At 45.1% G+C, this 18,901-nt stretch overlaps 1 protein-coding gene and 1 long non-coding RNA gene across 5 annotated transcripts in view; one reads left to right on the forward strand and one right to left on the reverse strand.

Annotated features, from left to right (window-relative positions):
- The window catches only part of PROSER2 (proline and serine rich 2), a 44,156-nt gene extending 26,883 nt beyond the window's left edge, over positions 1 to 17,273 (reverse strand). Inside the window, exon 1 of one of the 3 annotated variants that reach the window (XM_043479115.1) lies at positions 16,854 to 17,273. In XM_043479115.1, the coding sequence (XP_043335050.1) occupies positions 16,854 to 17,258 (405 nt within the window). In that variant the 5' untranslated portion in view covers positions 17,259 to 17,273. Of the gene's footprint in view, positions 1 to 2,365; positions 2,532 to 16,853 lie in introns of those variants that run through there. The other 2 variants (XM_043479117.1, XM_043479116.1) reach the window with 2 other exon arrangements.
- LOC122448108 overlaps positions 14,404 to 18,901 on the forward strand; it is a 37,305-nt gene continuing 32,807 nt past the window's right edge. For both annotated transcript variants that reach the window (XR_006271503.1, XR_006271502.1), the window contains exon 1: positions 14,404 to 14,538. This is a non-coding gene — a long non-coding RNA (uncharacterized LOC122448108). The remainder of the gene's footprint in view (positions 14,539 to 18,901) is intronic.

Consider the following 18,901-nt stretch of genomic DNA (forward strand, 5'->3'; position numbering starts at 1 on the left):
CCAAACCCTAGAGCTGAGTCATCTTGTCAAAGACCCATCTCAGGCACAGCGGCTTTCAGCCTCGGCACACAAACAGCCTGGGGACATCACTGGCTCCTCCCTGTCCCTGCCACTCACAGCCAGCCAGCTGCCGGCCCTGCTGATTCTTCCTGCGCCATGTCAGCTGGGTCCACTTCCTTTCTGGGCCCATTCCCGAGTACAGGACCACATTTTACCACATTTGACTCTTCTCTTCACCTTTTCCACTCTTGACCATCCTGCTGGATTCATCTTGAAGCACCACGGTGATGTCACCCTTCTCCTAAAAGCAATCACCCACCCCCACCACCAGGCTGCAGAATCAAAGTTCGTCCTACCCATTGGGCTTCCCTGGTGGCTCAGATAGTAAAGAATCTGCCTGCAATGCAGGAGACCTGGGTTCGATCCTTGGGTTGGGAAGATCCCTTGGAAAAGGGAATGGCAACCCACTCCAGTATTCTTGCCTGGAGAATTCCACGGACAGAGAAGCCTGGCAGACTTGGGCTTCCCAGGTGGCTCAATAGGAAAGAATGTGCCTGCTAATGCAGGAGACATAAGAGACGAGAGTTTGAACCCTAGGTCAGGAAGATCCCCTGAAGGAGGGCATGGCAACCCACTCCAGTATTCTTGCCTGGAGAATCCTATGGACAGAGGAGCCTGGTGGGCTACAGTCCATAAGGTCGCAAAGAGTCAGACACAACGGAATCGACTTAGCACGCGCGCCTACCCATCACTCCATGCTTCCCTTTGCAATCCAACTTCCTTTCTAATCTCAACACATTCTTCTGATGTTTACCATTCTCCTACTTCACAAGGAGCAGATTCCAGGTACTAGAAAAAGACAGGCAGATGAATAAGAAGCATCTCCTCCTCAGGGGAACTTGCTCAAGGTATTGGTCCTCAATCTAGCAACGGGTCAGACCCACACCTACTGAATACATCTTCAGGGGTAACACCTGAGTGTGTGCATTTTTATTAAGTTCCTCAAGTAATTCTGCCACGTGGTGCCAACTCTAACGGAGGACGGACGCATCACTGTGTTCAGTGCCATGACACGGCACACGGATCAAGGGGAAGGTGCCCACTCTCCCTGGTAGGGCTCAGGGACTTTCAGAAAGGCCAGCGCTAGATGTTTGAGATTTCAGGAGACTGCTATTTAAGCAAACCGTGCTGGGCATTCGAAACAGAGAGTAAGCAAAGCTATGGAAACACATGGCCTGTTTGAAAAGCGGTGAGTGGTTGAGGTGAAGTGCTGAACTGGGCTAAAGCAAGGGAGGAAGTGCAAATAGATGTATGAGGAGTAGACCTGAACAAAGCAGGGCATGAATTTTGTTTAATTTAAAAAATTGTTAAAAAAATTCTGGGGGGGGCGGTCTTCACTGCGGTGCTCGGGCTTTTGCCGCCGCACACAGGCTTCTCCAGTTGCGGCACTTGGGCTCAGCTGGCCGGTTTCATGTGGGATGTTAGTTCCTCGACCAGGTTTCCTAGAGATTTGCGCAATAATGACTTATCAGATAATTTTATTGCCTGGGAAACTCTGAAAGGCCCAGTGTCTCAGGAGGTGATACAGGACAGATGAGTTTGGATTTAATGAGAGAAGCAGAGGAGACACCCACAGTCAAGAAACCCGGGGAGAGTTTAGAAAGGAAACAGTGAAGACAGCTTGGCTTTACTTGGAGGGAGTAACCCTGAATTTAAACTTTTCTTGGATCACAACCTAGCTCGAAATTAGCCAGGCAAAGGCTGACCAGATCCAGTTTACTGAAGAATCTAAACTGGAACAAACAGATGAGTTCCCTTCCATTCAACTACTAGGCTTTGTCCCACTGGAGTGGGGGGAGGGGACCAACTTCTTCTGAGACTTAAGATTCCCTGCAGACAAGCTAAACGGAATCACAAGGGTGATTATTGTCTTTGCAGTTCCAAACATGAAGGGGAAAATGATCCTCCTTAACCAAGTGATGTGGAACTAATTTTGCTTAGCACGACTGTGTGACAACTCTAAAATAAGAACCGCTCCGACTCGCTGCCAAGGCGAACTCTTGACAAAAGATCCGGGTTGGGTCTTGGGGCTCTGAACCCCGTGGACTGTGATCCAGGTTTAGAGACCCCAACTCCTGTCCAGACCCCACTGTGAACCGCCAGAGCCGAGGTACAGTCTCGGCTGGGAAAGGGGGAGAAACGAGCTCCTTAAAAACACCCCCGCTTCCCAGGGCAGGCCATCCACGAAGGCCAGATCTATGTGCAAACCCACATCCCACTCCTTCATCATCTCATTCTCCACTCACAGGAATGTTGGGAAGTTTTGTTCCCAAACCTAGAAAAACAATCTGAAGACAGAAATTACCTTGAAGGCTATATCCTGAGAAATCCCAATATAACGATTTAATAGCCAAGTCGCTTCCAAAAAGATAAGTTCTTCTTGACCATCAGGGACATTAAAAATGCAGGAGCTTCCCAGTGGAAACTGTTTCTGAGTCACCGTAGATCATTACCAGGTATGGGCTTTTCCTCTGGTTAAGCAGTGGGTGCAAGTAAAGATAAGAGTCATATTACATGGAAGGTATACACTCTGAGATAAAATAATCTGAATATACACAATAGACATTGTTAGCCTTAATGCTGGCAAGTTTTTTGTTTTTTTAATACTTTTATTTTGGCTGCACCAAGTCTGAGTTGCAGCACGTGGCATCTTTAGTTGTGGCATGTGGGATCTAGTTCCCTGACCAGGGATCAAACCCGGATGCCCTGTACTGGGAGCACAGAGTCTTAGCTTCTGGACCAGGGTCTTCCCAATGCTGGCAGTTCTTAACAATCTTCGTTTGTCCTAACATGCTCTGAGTTACTCAAACAAAGATGACAGGAGTCCTATTTTATAGTTTCCTATAGTTTCTGTTTCTCTGCTCATTCCTAGTTTTATGGCGGTGATGTGCAGTAACAAAAACGAGTTTTACAATGAGAAATTACCTAGAAGACGAAGCTGTGATTGATATCAAGACTCCTTTATATTGTTTTATTAGCCCAGTCCATAAATTAAAAGGAAACAGAGTCCTGATATTCTTTATTTTCTACTATTCAACTTAATTTGGGCTTTAATAGAATTCTTAGGCTATAATCATCTCATTTCTCCCCCTAATAATTTACAGACACACTCCACAGAAACGATCATGCTCTGGTTATCACAACACAACTTATGATGCAACACAGCTCCATCCTGTCTCCCAATTCACACATAAAGGACAGTCTCTGCATACCGCACTTCCCCGCCACCATCCTCCATGGTACCAAAACTTCACATTTAGACACAAACATACAGAACTGACCTGGCAGGTTGGCCAAAGTACTTTTGGGGTCCTGAAATTCATTTTCCTCCAAGTTTTATGCTCTCAAAAATGTTGTTAAAAATAAAACAAAGCCTCAACATTCACCAGTGAGTTGCAAGGACCTAATTAAACTTTCTGAAATCCTGGATTCCTTTTGGCACCACAGGCCTGTCAAAGTTGGCACAGTTTTTGTTTTCCTAACCAATCCTGCCAAAGAGCTGACCTGTAAGAACCAGGGCTTTCAAGTGTCTCTGGAATTGGCCTAACTTTATCTCTTCAAACCTATTTTCCACGATATGAACCCTTTTATCCAGCCTGGTCTCCCTAACGCTCTGAGCCACATTTGGACTGCCTCCTATCACTCTCCTCCCCATCTTCAGAGCCTGGCTCAGAAATGACGGCAAGCCTTGTCCACCCTTCCTTCCTTCTGCAAGTTGCTCGTCACCCCTCTCTCCACCTGCTCTTCCCACTGACTGCTCACCTCCCACCTCTTGTTAACCATGCGATGCCACCTCTGTCCCTTGGATACAACTCACACATCAGATCTCATTATGCGTGTAATTCTTCTTCCTCAGTTAGACTAGAGTTGCGGGCAAAGTTCTCTCTCTCTCTTTTTAAACTATAGCTCGGGATTTTGGAAATATTTGTCCCAAACTATTGACTTAGCATTCATTATATAAACAAAATTTATATTTTATTTTTAAATTTTTTATGGAAGTATAGTTGCTTTACAGTATTGTGTTAGCTTCAAGTGTACAGCATAGTGATGCAGTATTTTGTGCAAATTATATTCCATTATAGGTTATTAAGGGCTTCCTTGATAGCTCAGCTGGTAAAGAATCTGCCTGCAATTCGGGAGACTTGGGTTCAATCCCTGGGTTGGGAAGATCCCCTGGAGGAGGGAATGGCTACCCACTCCAGTATTCTGGCCTGGAGAATCCCATACAGGTTATTAAAAAATAAAGGCTATAATTCCCTGTGCTATACAGTATATCCTATAATGGTCTGTATCTATTAATCTCATACCTCTAATTTGTCCCTGCCCCCACCTTTGATAAACATAAGTTTGTTTTCTATGTCTGTGAGTCTGTTTCTGTATTTACAGGCATTTGTATTATTTTTTAGATTCCATGTATAAGTGATATATAGTATTTGTCTTATTTCACTAGGCAAAACTCTCTATGCCCATATCAGTTCAGATCAGTTGCTCAGTCATGTCCGCCTCTTTGTGACCCCATGAATCGCAGCACGCCAGACCTCCCTGTCCATCACCAACTCCCGGAATTTACTCAAACTCATGCCCATCAAGTCGGTGATGCCATCCAGCCATCTCATCCTCTGTCGTCCCCTTCTCCTCCTGCCCCCAATCCCTCCCAGCATCAGGGTCTTTTCCAATGAGTCAACTCTTCGCATCAGGTGGCCAAAGTATTGGAGTTTCAGCTTCAGCATCAGTCCTTCCAATGAACACCCAGGACTGATCTCCTTTAGGATGGACTGGTTGGATCTCCTTGCAGTCCAAGGGACTCTCAAGAGTCTTCTCCAACACCACAGTTCAAAAGCATCAATTTTTGGCGCTGTCAGCTTCTTCACAGCCAACTCTCACATCCATACAGGACCACTGGAAAAACCATAGCCTTGACCAGACAGACCTTTGTTGGCAAAGTAATGTCTCTGCTTTTTAATATGCTATCTAGGTTGGTCTTTCCAAGGAGTAAACGTCTTAATTCATGGGTTGCAGTCACACATCTGCAGTATTTTGGAGCCCCAAAAAATAAAGTCTGACACTGTTTCCACTGTTTCCCCATCTATTTCCCATGAGGTGATGGGACCAGATGCCATGATCTTAGTTTTCTGAATGTTGAGCTTTAAGCCAACTTTTTCACTCTCCTCTTTCACTTTCATCAAGAGGCTCTTTAGTTCTTCTTCACTTTCTGCCATAAGGGTGGTGTCATCTGCATATCTGAGGTTATTGATATTTCTCCCGGCAATCTTGATCCAGCTTGTGCTTCCCAGCACAGTGTTCTCATGATGTACTCTGCATATAAGTTAAATAAGCAGGGTGACAGTATACAGCCTTGACGTACTCCTTTTCCTATTTGGAACCAGTCTGTTGGTCCATGTCCAGTTCTAACTGTTGCTTCCTGACCTGCATACAGGTTTCTCAGCACGCAGGTCAGGTGGTCTGGTATTCCCATCTCCTTCAGAATTTTCCACAGTTTATTGTGATCCACACAGTTGAAGCCTTTGGCATAGTCAATAAAGCAGAAATAGATGTTTTTCTGGAACTCTCTTGCTTTTTCGATGATCCAGCGGATATTGGCAATTTGATCTCTGGTTCCTATGTCCATTGACATTGCTGCAAATGGCGGTATTTCATTCTTTTTTTGTGGCTGAGTAATATTACATTGTTTATACATCACATCTTCTTAATGCAGTCATTCCCTGATGAGTACCTGGGTTGCTTCCATGTCTTGGCTATTGTAAATAGTACTGATATGAACACAGAATTTATATTTTAAAACTCTAAAACCATTAGAGTATCCTTAAAACAGACCTTTGACCTAAAGGAAATGTTAAATGTGTAAGTCATTTTAGACACGTTAACCTCGTTACGGTAATCACCCTTTATCCCTCTGTCATATTCAGAGACCAAAGGCTTGAAATTTAGGAGAAGTTACTTCCAGTCAACCTAGAGATTTCAATCAAGGACAAATGCGGAGCAGGAGGGGAGAACTTTAAGCACGAATGATGATCTGTTAAAAACTTGACACCAATAACACCAGACATGGTATTAACATGTGACAAGTTATCAGGATGCATGCACCCATGCGTACATCCACAGGTGTAACCAGGACCAACAGGAAATTTCCAAATGGGCTGCCACAGAAACAAACAGCTGAAGCAAAATACGTATGTAGTAACTATTCTTTAGTAAGGGCTCTTTCTCCATGTCAAGATAACAAAAGCCTTGAAAAGAAAAGAATGCTTCCAAAAATACTCACTATGCAAACCAGCAAACTAGGACTAGATCCTAGCACAGAACATCAAAGGAAAATGTTTTTCAGGGAGAGACTGGTAAAAGTTGCTGGGAGAGCTGAGGGCAGAGGCTTAGTTCTGTCTGGAGTTTTAAATCATTGACGTGGCCAGTGGTTTAGCATCCTTTTCCTACAGTTTTGCTTTTTCTCTGAGTTGGGTTTTTTCCTTACTTCTGAAAATGTCTTCTGTAAGAACTTAGGACCTTAAACTCTTAACTAGCACTCAAGGGTATTAAAGACAATTAAATACTTCAAAGCCTGGCAGTTTTACTTCTCCAGAAGAATCTCCATGCTTTCATTTAGAGGGTTTTTTTTTTTTTCAAATTAAAAAAAAAAAGCTCTTACTGAAAAATGTAGAAGAACAAGGTTGGTTTCAGATCGTCTCAGTTGTGAATAGTTTCAACTATTAATAGGAGGCAGTAATTAATTTACTTAAGGCCATACACCACATGAAAGTAATTGATTCACCTACATGTAAGCAAACACTTTCACACCAGAGGCCTCACCCAGGTAGGCTGGTTAACCTGCCCCAAGGGGAGAAGTCTTTCCACCCCAGTGTACTACCACTGAACAGAGGAGGCAGAAATCAGACCTACCCAACACAAATCCTCACCAGAAAGCAAAGTTAACCAGATTTGAGGTTCGCTACTGATAACAAAAAGTAATGACCTAGGAAGAAGCAAACATAAAAGAATAATCAACAGGAGGAAAATCTAGCTTCATCTGATGAAATGTCCGCAAAGGTAGACACTTCAATTTTTGATATTTTTAGCTCATTTTTAAAAAATGGAAAGAATCCACCTGCAGTGCTAGAGACTCAGGTTCAATCCCTGGGTCGGGAAGATCCCCTGGAGAAGGGAATGGCAACCCACTCCAGGATTCTTGTCTGGGAAATCCCATGGGCAAGAGAAGCCTGGCAGGTTGACAGTCCAAGAGGTCACAAAGAGTCACACACGACTGAGCAACTAAACATATGCTTACTGCGTTTCTGGATTGTTCGACAAATTAAAAAAAAAAAAAAAAGATTGAAGGAAAAATCCCAGCTTAGGTTGTTCTTTTTTTGTTAAACAAGCTGTGTGCTTTCTGTTTATCCAGCAAATGTCACCAGAGCAGCCACTGTGTGCTACTCCAAGGTGCTAAAACGAAGAACTTCTTACTTGGACAAAATAAGTATGCCTTATTGTTTCATAATGCTTTTTCTTTCTCCTGAGAAAGCTCAAAAAAAATTCTTGGCTGAGTTTTTCATTCCTCCTTGCAGCAAAAATAAAGCTGACCGAGAGCACGTTCATCCAGCTCTGGTATTTACAACACCTGGTGAGACCGGAAGCCAAGACCTGGTTTACATGTCTTATCTCAGGTTGAACAGATTTAAATCCAAACCGGAGGGGAGCAGAACTCCCGCAGGACCTCCTGCTGGGTCCATCCACTGCGTCCAGCTTTGAAGCCCGTCTTCTCCAGTCTCTCTGCAAGCCCTGTGCCTGCGTCTCCAGAGGCTTCCCCCTGCCCGCACTCTTCCTGGACAGCCCCTGCAATCCTGGAACAGAGTACTCAACTCCCTCCCTGTAAATCCAGGCCTGTGGGCACAGGCTCCTACCCCAGTTTTAACAGAGCGGAAAAGATAAGGGGCTTTCAGGACTTTTTCAAGAAATGAGGATAACCAATATGAAATAGGCTTCCCTGATGGCTCAGTGGTAAAAAATCTGTCTGCAATGCAGGAGTCTGTGAAAGTTGCTCAGTTGTGTCTGACTCTTTGGGACCCCATGGACTCTTCAGCCCATGGAATTCTCCAGGCCAGAATACTGAAGTGGGTTGCCATTCCCTTCTCCAGGGGATCGTCCCAACCCAGAGATCCAACCCAGATCTCCCGCATTGCGGGTGGATTCTTTACCAGCTGAGCCACCAGGGAAGCCCAAGAATATTGGAGTGGGTAACCTATCCCTTCTCCAGCGGATCTTCCCAACCCAGGAATCGAACAGGGGTCTCCTGCATGGCAGGCAGATTCTTTACCAACTGAGCATCAGGGAAGCAAAGCAGGAGACCTGGGTTCAGTCCCTGGGTAGGGAAGATCCTCTGGAGACGGGAATGGCTATCCACTCCAGTATTCCTGTCTGGAGAATTCCATGGACAGAGAAGCCTGGCCGGCTACAGTCCATGGGGTTGCAAAGAGTCTGACATGATGGAGTGACTAAACAACAACAAGAAATATAAAACAGATAATCAGCAAGGACCTGCTGTATGGCACAGGGAACTATACTTAATATTCTGTAGTAACATAAGGGACAAGAATCTGAAAAGAATAGATATATGTGTATGTAGGTATAACTGAATCACTTTGCTGTCCACCTGGACCTAACACAATATTGTAAATCAACTATTCGTGTGTGTGCTCAGTCGTGTCTGACTCTTTGTAAACCCATGGACTGTGGCCTGCCAGGCTCCTCTATCCATGGAACTCTGCAGGTAAGAATATTGGAGTGGGTTGCCATTTCCTTCTCCAGGGGATCTTCCCGAAGCAGGGATTGAACCCTTGTTTCCTCTGTCTTCTGCCTTGCCAGGCAGATTCCTTACCACCAGTGCCACCTGAGTGCTTCAGTTAAAAAAAAACAAATCTGAAGAGAAAAAAAGGAAAGAAAACAGAAATGTGGACAACCAAACGTTTGTTGAAAAAACTGGAGGACTCTAATGAACAGTCAAGGTGATACTGATGTCAGCATTTCAAGGACTGCTTATCAAACTCTCTGGGAAAAAACTTGGCACCTTGAATGAATCAGCACTGGAATTTGATAATTACTCAAATTACTCAAAATTTCACAAAGGCCTCTTGGCTGCTGAAGCTGTCAGGTTCCCCACCACTTTGGAAAACAAGACTGACATGAGAATTAGTTAGGAAATACAGTATTAAACACACTGTATTTTTATGTGAATTTTCAAGTTCTCCGAAAACATTCTTCCAGAGCTTGAGAAGGGAAGGGTCAGACGTCTGGCCCAGTTAGTGGATCAAATCACTGACGTAGGTCAGAAATAGCTGGGGCTTCCCAGTTGGCTCAGTGGTTAAGAATCCTCCTTGCAATGCAGGAGACAGGAGTTCAGTCTCTGGTCTGGGAGGATCCCTGGTGCAGCGGAGCAGCTAACCCGGTGTGATGCAACTACTGAAGCCTATGTGCCCTGGAGCCTGAGCTCCTCAACAGAAATGGCCACTGCGATGAGAAACCCGAGCGCTGCAATGAAGAGAAGCCCCCACTTTCCGCAACTAGAGAGAATCCTGGGCAGCAAGGAAGCCCCGGCACAGCCATAAATAAATCAATAAGAAAACAACACCATCAGTGATAACAAAAATATAGGTGAATACCCATGGTTAACGTAACGATTTTGGATCTGAACTGATAATTAACACTGTAAAAAAAGCAAAGTGTTCTTGAGATGCCGTTCTCATTGTAGTATGGCTTTAGCACCTGTTGATGATAAAATATTTTTCCTTTTAATTAACTTATTTTTAATTGGAGGATAATTGCTTTACAATATTGTGTTGGTTTCAGCCTTACATCAACATGCATCAGTCGCAGGCATACACGTGTCTCCTCCCACTTGAATCTCCCCCCACCTCCCGGCCCATCCCACCCTTCTAGGTGGTCGCAGGGCACAGGGTTTGAGCTCCCTGCGTCATATAGCAAATTCCCCCCGGCTGTCTACTTTACATGTGGTAGTGTGTATGTTTCAGCGCTACTCTCTAAATCCTGCAAATTGTGTGGAAGGGACTTAAAACAGTTCTCTGGCTTATAAGAAAAATGAGCCCGCAATTCCTGGCTCCTCAGAGTTCCATGTGGGAGCCCTGGTGTAAAATGATCTTTTACATGCCTGGTTGGAACTATGAGTTGTTTTTTTTTTTTTTTTTAAATAAATCTTTCTCCTCAGACAATACCTCTGAAATCACAACATTCATTCACAGTAAGAATGAACCGGGAGGGAAAAAAATACACAACAGATTCATGTCGCACACACTTTACAACCTGATTGATGAAGTGAAGCTCAGCCGGAGCTCAGTCAACAAATTCACTGGTTCTTGATGCGTGTGGGGGACAAATTACATGAGGAAACAGAGGTCAGAGAGAGCTGGATTTAGGTTTTAGCTTTCCACTCTAGAGGAATGCCTTTTCAGACTTTTTCTGCACCAGAACTTCTGCTCAACATCAGACGTTTCCAGCGCCATCCCCTTCTCTGTACCATCTTATCTCTTTCATCTTTCTAGCCTCCCTTCCTCAACCCTTGGCCACCCCGCCCAACTTCAGGTGACTGCCTCGGCTTACGTACAAACCTCTCCTCCACGGCAGAACCCGGCCACTCATGACCTTTCATGGTTCGTGCCCCCAAGCTCAAGGCTAAACTCTTCGGCGTGATGAGTAAAGCCATGGCTCACCATTCGGACAACCTCCTGTCCTGCCCTGTTGGCCTGGCTCCAACATTACCTCCTGAAAGGTCAGGGTATCTCTGACCTCTGCTTCCAAAAGATGCGTGGGCCTCTGAGATCGGCTTCCACTTGACACCTGTATCACTCTCACTAGGTCACAAGTTTCTCGAAGGCTGGGACCATATTCACTGACATCTATCTGCGTTCCCAGGTATGCCCAGCACAGAAGGAGCTTGAGTGTTCATGAAAGCGCTTCGAACCCTGGGGATCTTCACAGAAAATGCCAAATGTGCCATTGTGGAAAACAGCCACTGACCAAGCTCACCTGTTGGGTATACAAGAACAGAGCCATCTTTTGTCTTTCCATATAAGACAATTCCTTGAAGTGAGCTATACAAAAAGAACGACTTTACATACACTCAGAAAATTAGGTTTGTAGGGGAGAGCTGTGGTGAAACATGAGTGTATCATCTCCAGTTTCCAGGTCTGAGAGGGCCAGAGAAGTCACTTAGTCCTGCCCCCTGGTTTACAGACCAGGAAACTGAGGTCCACAAAGGGAAAGTGGTGAACCTGATGGTTACACAGCTATTTGGTGTTGAAACCTGTGGTGGAGAGAGTTAAGTACTGTTCTTTTTCCCTGTGCCAGGCTCTATTAATTGGTTAATTTAAAAAAATTACAAAAAAAAAATTACAGCAGAAACTAACACAATGTTGCAAAGCAACTATACTCCAATAAAAATTAATTGAAACAGTTTTTGGAACAAATGAAAAAAAGAAAGTAAAATAAAATGTAATCTGCAAACATCTAAAACAGAAGTGTATGAGGAGTGGTAGGTTTGTATCTCCAGGGACAATTCAGTGACCAGAACATGGCAGGTGCCCCAACAGCCTACAAATACTGCTGAATGAACAGACCAGGCCTTCATATAACTAGAATAGGTAGAAAGTTAAATATTTCAAAGCACCAGCTAGACAACTAGTCTTCTGGGAGATGCAGCAGAAGCTGAAAAGAGAAAACGGAAAAAGAAACGAAGCCAAACAACAGAATGAGGGTTTGAGAAGGAACATACTATACAAACCAAGTTTTATAAAAGTAAGTACTCTTGGGACTTCCCTGGTGGTTCAGTGGTTAAGAATCTGCCTCCCAATTCTGGGAACTTGTGCTGGATCCCTGGTCAGGGAACTAAGATCCCACATACCACAGGGCAACTAAGCCCATGCACCACAACTAGAGAGCCTGTATGCTACAATTAAGACTGACACAGCCAAATAAATAAACAGATAAATAAATATTAAAAAAAAAACCTACTCTTACTCACTTCAAAGATGCTGGTGATAGAAAAGTTAATACAAAAGAGAATCAAGTCCTTGAACAGAGTTTTCTCCAGAGAAAATCTCGAAGTGGTCACTAAGTCCATGAAAAGATACTCATCATTATTAGTCATTAGTGAAATGCAAATCAACACCACAATCAGACACCACTTCATGACCATTGGAGTGGCAATAAAAACAAAAACGCAGAAAACAACAAGTGTTGGTGAGGATGTGGAGAAACTGGAATCCTCAAACATTGCTAGTGGGAATGTTAAATGGTGCAGCTACCATGGAAAACAGTTTGGAGGTTCCTTGTAACTTCACTACTCACAGACCAAAAGGTAGAAACTACTCAAATGTCCATATGCTGATAACGAATAAGTAAACTATGATATATCCACTCAATGGACTATTACTCAGCCACAAAAAGGAATGAAGTAATGATTCATGCTATAAATGGATGAATCCTGAGAGCACTGTAAGTAAAAGAAGACAGACATACATTGTTTAAGGCTACTGGTATGAAATATCCCAAAAGGCAAATAAATCCACAGAGGCAGAAAGCAGATTAGTGGCTGCCAGGGGCTGAAGCAGGGGAGGAAATAGAGACTGACCGCTTAACGGGTATGGATTTTCCTTCTGTGGCGATGAAAAAGTTCTGGAACTGGATAGTGGTGATGGTTGCAAAACATTGTGAATGTGCTACAGTTTACTGAATGTCAATTATACTGCAGTAAAGAATCTGCCTATCAATGCAGGAGACACAAGAGACCCAGGTTTGATCCCTGGGTTGGGAAGATCCCCTGGAGTAGGAAATGGCAACCCACACCAGTATTCTTGCCTGGAAAATTCCATGGACAGCGGAGCCTGGAGGGCTATAGTCCATGGAGTCAGACATGACTGAGCAACTGAGCACAAAGATACCTGAAAGAAAAATTTTAAAACAGGGAGATATATCAAGGAAATGCTAACAACAGTAACAATGAAAAGATCACTCTGGCTGTACTGCATCAGGGACTTCTCTGGTGGCTCAGACGGTAAGGAGTCTGCCTGCAATGCCGGAGACCCAAGTTCGATCCCTGGGTTGGGAAGATCCCCTGGAGAAGGAAATGATAACCCACTCCAGTATTCTTGTCTGGGAAATCCCACTGATGGAGGAACCTGGCGGGCTACAGTCCACAGAGTCACAAAGAGTCAGACACAACTAAGTGACTTCACTTTTCTTTCTTCCTATACCACATCAGACAAAATAGACTTTAGGGCAAAAATCCTCACTCGTGATAAAAGTAACTGCATGATAATAAAAATTCAATTCCTGTTAGACAGTGTATGTCTAACAATATAAATTTACAGATGCATAGTTAGAAATGAAAATAGAAAGTTGTATGTACACATAGTCTCAGAATATTTTTAAGCTCAAATATAAGGAGATATCAACAAAGACCTCATTATACTGGGATCTTTCAATACACCTCTCTCAACTATTGACATGCTAAGCACACACAAAGTTAGTGAGAAATGATGAAATTAATAAAGTTCATTTACTGGAGTAGGAAATGGCAACCCGCTCCAGAACTCTTGTTTGGAAAATCCCATGGCCAGAGAAGCCTGGCGGGCTACAGTTCATGGGGTCACAGAGTCAGACACGACTGAGCACGGCATGGCATTCAGTCATCACAACTGGAGGTGTTAACTAATATGAAGAGAGATGTATAACAAAGAAATGAGCAACAACAGCAAAAACAGGATTTCAATGAAGTTCATTTAACGGATATCTGTAGACCTCTATAGAACAAAATGAAAGAAAACACGCTTCGCAAATACATCTTATGTAAATGTACTTAATGTCATTGATGTGTACACTCTAAAATGATAAATTCACTGTTCTATGTTTTTTACTACCAAAGGGAGAGAAAGAACCAAGTCTTGAGTGGTAGGTATTCGGAAACATCCAGTCTGAAGATACAAGTTTGTATGGAACAATCACATCGCTATTCAATAAGGCAGCATGTTCTGCCCCGCACATTTCTTTACCTTGGATCCAGACTGCATGGATTATAAACCCAGGACCTACTACCTCAAAACACGATTCAAGATTAATGCTGCAGGTTTGGGAGGGGGACAACAGCATTGCTGAGAAGTGCAGCTTCAGGGTGGTTCTCTACAGAGGCTGCTTTGGGGACTGCACGGTCCTGACGCCACTGTGCTAACGTGAACGGGAGCTGACCCACCCAGATTCAAGAGGGGAAGGCTGCAGGGCCCCAGGGGTAGAGCTGCCCAGCCTGTCGTCCTGAGAACACGCAGGCAGCGGTGAAGCCACCAACACTGCCAGAGAGGGCAGTGGAAACTGAAAGGAAAAGCCGCCCTCTACCAGCAAAGGCTTAGGTTCTGGGATGCTCCTAGGATGTCCCGGTACCACTGGCAGCCGTCCACAACCGAGTGGGTAAGATGCACTTGAACTTTTGTTCCAGAGGATGCCCTGTTCTCAGCTCTGCGCCACCTAAGCCTTTCCCCTCTCTCCCCCAGGCTTCAAGGCTCAGCTCTATCTCTTGTAGTTATTTGAGATGATCTTGACAATCAACACAGGGTGCCAACCACAGGCTCCTAAGGTGTCTGAGAACTTTGGAACCAGGGCCAGGTGTATCTTCAGCTCCCGATGAAGGCTTTACTTGATCTGGCTTTAATCAGTTTGGGTCGAGTGGCTCTTATCTAGGTGTGTTGGTGTGTTCCATGACTAGTTCAGCGCTCAGCACATTGCAAGCTGTCAGACAAGCTTGCAAATATTGCTGAATTAATTTATGATCACCCGCTGTGTTAGTCGCTCAGTCATGTCCAACTCTGAGACTCTATGGACTGTAGCCCGCCAGGCTCCTCTGTCCATGGGATTTCCCAGGCAAGAATACTGGAGTGGGCAGCCATTTGCTTCTCCAGGGGATCTTCTCAACCCAGGGATCGAACTCCGGTCTCCTGCATTGCAGGCAGAGTTTCTTTACCCTCTGAGCCACCAGGGAAGCCCCACAAATGACCAGGGCCTGGCACTAAAACAGGAAAATCCTGCCTACCGCCTCAAAGAGAGTCAATGTGGAGCCAAACACCCTCATATTTTCTTAAAATCATTGTTCTTCTTTCCAGACTTCTCTAAATAATCTGATTTTGGCTTTCTGATTTCTACTAAAAGACAAAATGTGTTACTTTTAAATTATCAGCATCCAATATCTTGCCCCCTCCCAAATGTAAAAAAACCTCTGAAGTGCTGTTAGGAAGGCATATACTCAGTCCCTTAAAAATGGCCATCACAGGTCTGAGCAAGAAAATACACAAGATTCCATACATACACTGTCAGGTTTGGCAAGAGAGATTTTTGACAACTTCCACCCTTCCCACCCAATCCCAAGTAAATAGGGCACTTGTTTGTATTTCCACATTGGTCTCATAAACCAAAATACCTCCTCCACCTAGAAAAACAATCTAACATTCAGACACTGAGCTTTGAGGGCAGACTTTTTTCAGTGCATGCTACAGCAGTAAGAATGTAGTGCTTAAAGAAAAGCATCTTTAATAAACTTAGGTTCTCCTGTGACCTTACACTTATATCTGATTTGGTGTTTCTATAACTTCCAGAAATACAGATTAAAAAAAAAAAAAGTAGTTCTCAATGAAAATTAGAGCCAGAGGAACCTTCTCCTACAGTCTCCAGCAACAGACCTGAATGTTCTACTGTATTTAGCAGGGGGAAAGGCACAAAAATCATTTTCCTTTCCTGTGAGTTTTCATTTTGCACCAAGTGGGTCCTGGCAAAGAGTTAAATGTTTTCTGAGGTTAGTTTCTGCGGTTTAAAAAAAAAAAAAAAAAGGCTAGATGCTTAAATTTAGACTCCGTAAAACAATACTGGGAAACTTTCAAAGCCTTGGAGAAATACTGGAGTTTGTTTTATCGCCTTTTGTTAAATTGCACCACATTAGCCACAAAGTCTTCTCTTTTTTAATCCCTCGCGCCCCGGCTCACGGGCAGTTCCTACCCGTTTCCCGCGTGACTCAGTTACCTGTTGGGGGTCAGGGTCTGGGGAGCGGGGGTGGGGACGGAAATCCACTGGTCACTTTGAGCAGGACCCAAGTTTAACAGGTGGCTTCGGCCACCTCCTGCCAATATGAGACTCTCGCCCTCCTGCCTGCGGCGGAAGGGACACAGTGCCCCGGGAGTTGGACAGCCGCTGCGGCTACTCCGAGGAGGGCAGAGAGGCCAGGGCAGGAGTGTTGGGACAACCCCGGACCGCTCTGCGAGCAAAATAAGAAACATGCCGCTGACCACCATGCGACCCCCCGCCCCCGCCAGGGCAGCCTCGGAGTCAGAAAGCCACGCGTACTCCCCACCGACCCCGAGCCGGGCGCACGCCTACCCCTGGGATCCCGAGGGAGGTCCCGAGTTTCCTGGGTGAGAGGCCACCGGGCCGACGACAGCCCCTCGGACGGCGCCAGAGTCCTTCCTAACTTCCAAGGGACGAGATGCGAAAGAACCGAAGAACTCACTTTAGAAGAGATCCCTGCCAGGACCGCACCGGCAGCGACACTCGGGAAGCCCAAGCCGGTGGCTCACTAGGAAAGGGGGTCGCCCTTCCCCCTAGGACCCCATCCGAACCCCGACTTCCAGCGATCGGCTCCAAACGCCACCAGGTTCACTGTCGTGCGGGGCGAAGGGATCCGCTGCCAGGACGCCCTCCCGCTCTCCCACCCTGTCTGGGATAAAGAAGTCCGCACTCACCTGGCAGGAGCGCCCTCCTCCTGCGGGGACCGCAGGAGCCCACCCTGACTGCGGACCGGGAGCCGAGCGCCCGCGCCGCCCGCTCGCTTCTCTGCTCGCGCGTACTTCGCGGACCATCCCGGGCCGCCCCGCCGCGCGCCCGCTCTTGCGCGCCCCCTGCCGCGCGCTCCCGGCGGGGCGCTCGCTCCTGCGCACACCCGGCTGCGCGCTCTGCGCCGCGCCGCCACGCGTGCTCGTACGCGGGGTCTTGGCTGTCCCGCTCCCCAAACTCACAGGGCGCGTGCCCGGGACATTTAAAGGGACCAGTCCCCGCGCCGGTGCTGCCAGGCAGCGGCCTCCGGCACGGGTCGTTGGTGTCGGTGCCAGGTTTGAATTGGTCCGATCTGAGTGAATCCCCAGCCCCATCTCTGAATTACACAGAGGAAACATAGGGATTTGCATTTGAAAGTCTGAACGAAACGAAACATTTTTTTCCTCCTCCTATAGTCAGCTTTGAAAGGTTATTTTGTATTTAGCGATAATAACTATCACGAATCAAATTCTTATTAGCCTCCGACAAGGCGTTTAATAGACACACATAATTTCATTAAATCCTTAGAAGAGCTGCCTGATTTCTCATCCGCATTTTACAGAGGAGGAAAACGGAGGTTCAGAGAGGCGAAGAAACGCGTCCAAGAGGTTTTGACCCCATTGCTCGATGTCGTTTCTCCTTTATCACCGTGGAAATGTCCACTGAGGTTATTAGCTGGTTGTGGAAGGCTTTTGTAAGTTGGTGGAAGTGAAATTAATGTTGGTGGAAGTTAATGGGGTGGGACAACCCTGTACGAAGGGAGAAAGCAAGAGTTATGGGGTTTTATTGCAGGGTTTGAGATATACTCAAATGGCAGATATGATAAAAACCCGTATTGCAGAGTGCTGCTGTGCTTATCCCCATTTTACAGAAAGCTAAGGAAGGAAGTGGTTGATGGCAAAGCATGACTGAGTCACTGGCGACACTTAGGGTGAGCCTTAATTCCTTAGGCCTGATATCATTTCTTTGCCCTTCCCAGGAGGAGGTACCTGATTAAAGGGAAGAAAACTTTTTCACTAATAACACATTGGCCTCATCTAACTCCCTGCATCTTTAATTAATGTTTACAAACACTTTAATCTACCCCACTTACTACTTAATTAGGCAAGTATTATTACCCCCTCTTTCTGAACCAAATCCAGAAGAGACTTAAGTCCTTAATCCTCCTTAAATAATGCACCTAAGCTTTCTGTCCATGTTCTTTTTATTTCCTCTTTTGTACCATATTGTTAAACATTAATATATTTATCATGAATTGGCTTGGTAAAAAAAATATTAAATAGCCACGGGTGGGAGGTAATATAGGCAACCTCTTTCATAAATTCAGATTTTAAAAAGACATTATGATAAGTGCTTCCCAGAATTTTTCTTTTCCTCTTTACTGGTTGTTGTTTTTCTTAGCTTGGTTAAACTTTTATGATGCATATGCATATGCTTAGCTTAGTTATTATGAAGTACACACTATGTTGTGCATACAAATTAAATTTTACATGGTATCTTCTTCCAGGTGAAGAGGAAATATAAGGAGAAAGAAATTGAAGGATGATAGGATTAGGAAGGAAGAAAGGGAAAAGAAAAAGGCAAGCAAAAAAGGTGGGAAGGGGACAAAAAATGAACAGGGAGAAAATGAGACTGAGGTTTCAACCAAGGCAGTAGGGGATGAAGCCAGCCCTGCTAACTGGGAACTGAGCTTTGTGGGAATTTCAAGCAGGCTGCCGTGTTTGGGGCTGGTGCAGAACTGGCCAGGGACCAGTGTGAGAACCTGAGTCCTCTGCACCCCTGTCCACGCACCTCTGTGCCAACTGAACATACCCAAAGGCGTTAGAAGGTGAGAAAGGACATAAAGTGAAATAAGAAAGCAAAACATGGGTTAGAGGGGGAATTAAAAGATTCTATTCTTAAAAGTACTTTTTTTTAAAATTTAAAAGTACTTGGGTAACATCAGTGGAGAAAAGAGCAAAGAAACACCTGGAGGGTT

The sequence above is a fragment of the Cervus canadensis genome, chromosome 10 (genome assembly GCF_019320065.1).
Source record: "Cervus canadensis isolate Bull #8, Minnesota chromosome 10, ASM1932006v1, whole genome shotgun sequence".
Lineage (NCBI taxonomy): Eukaryota > Metazoa > Chordata > Mammalia > Artiodactyla > Cervidae > Cervus > Cervus canadensis.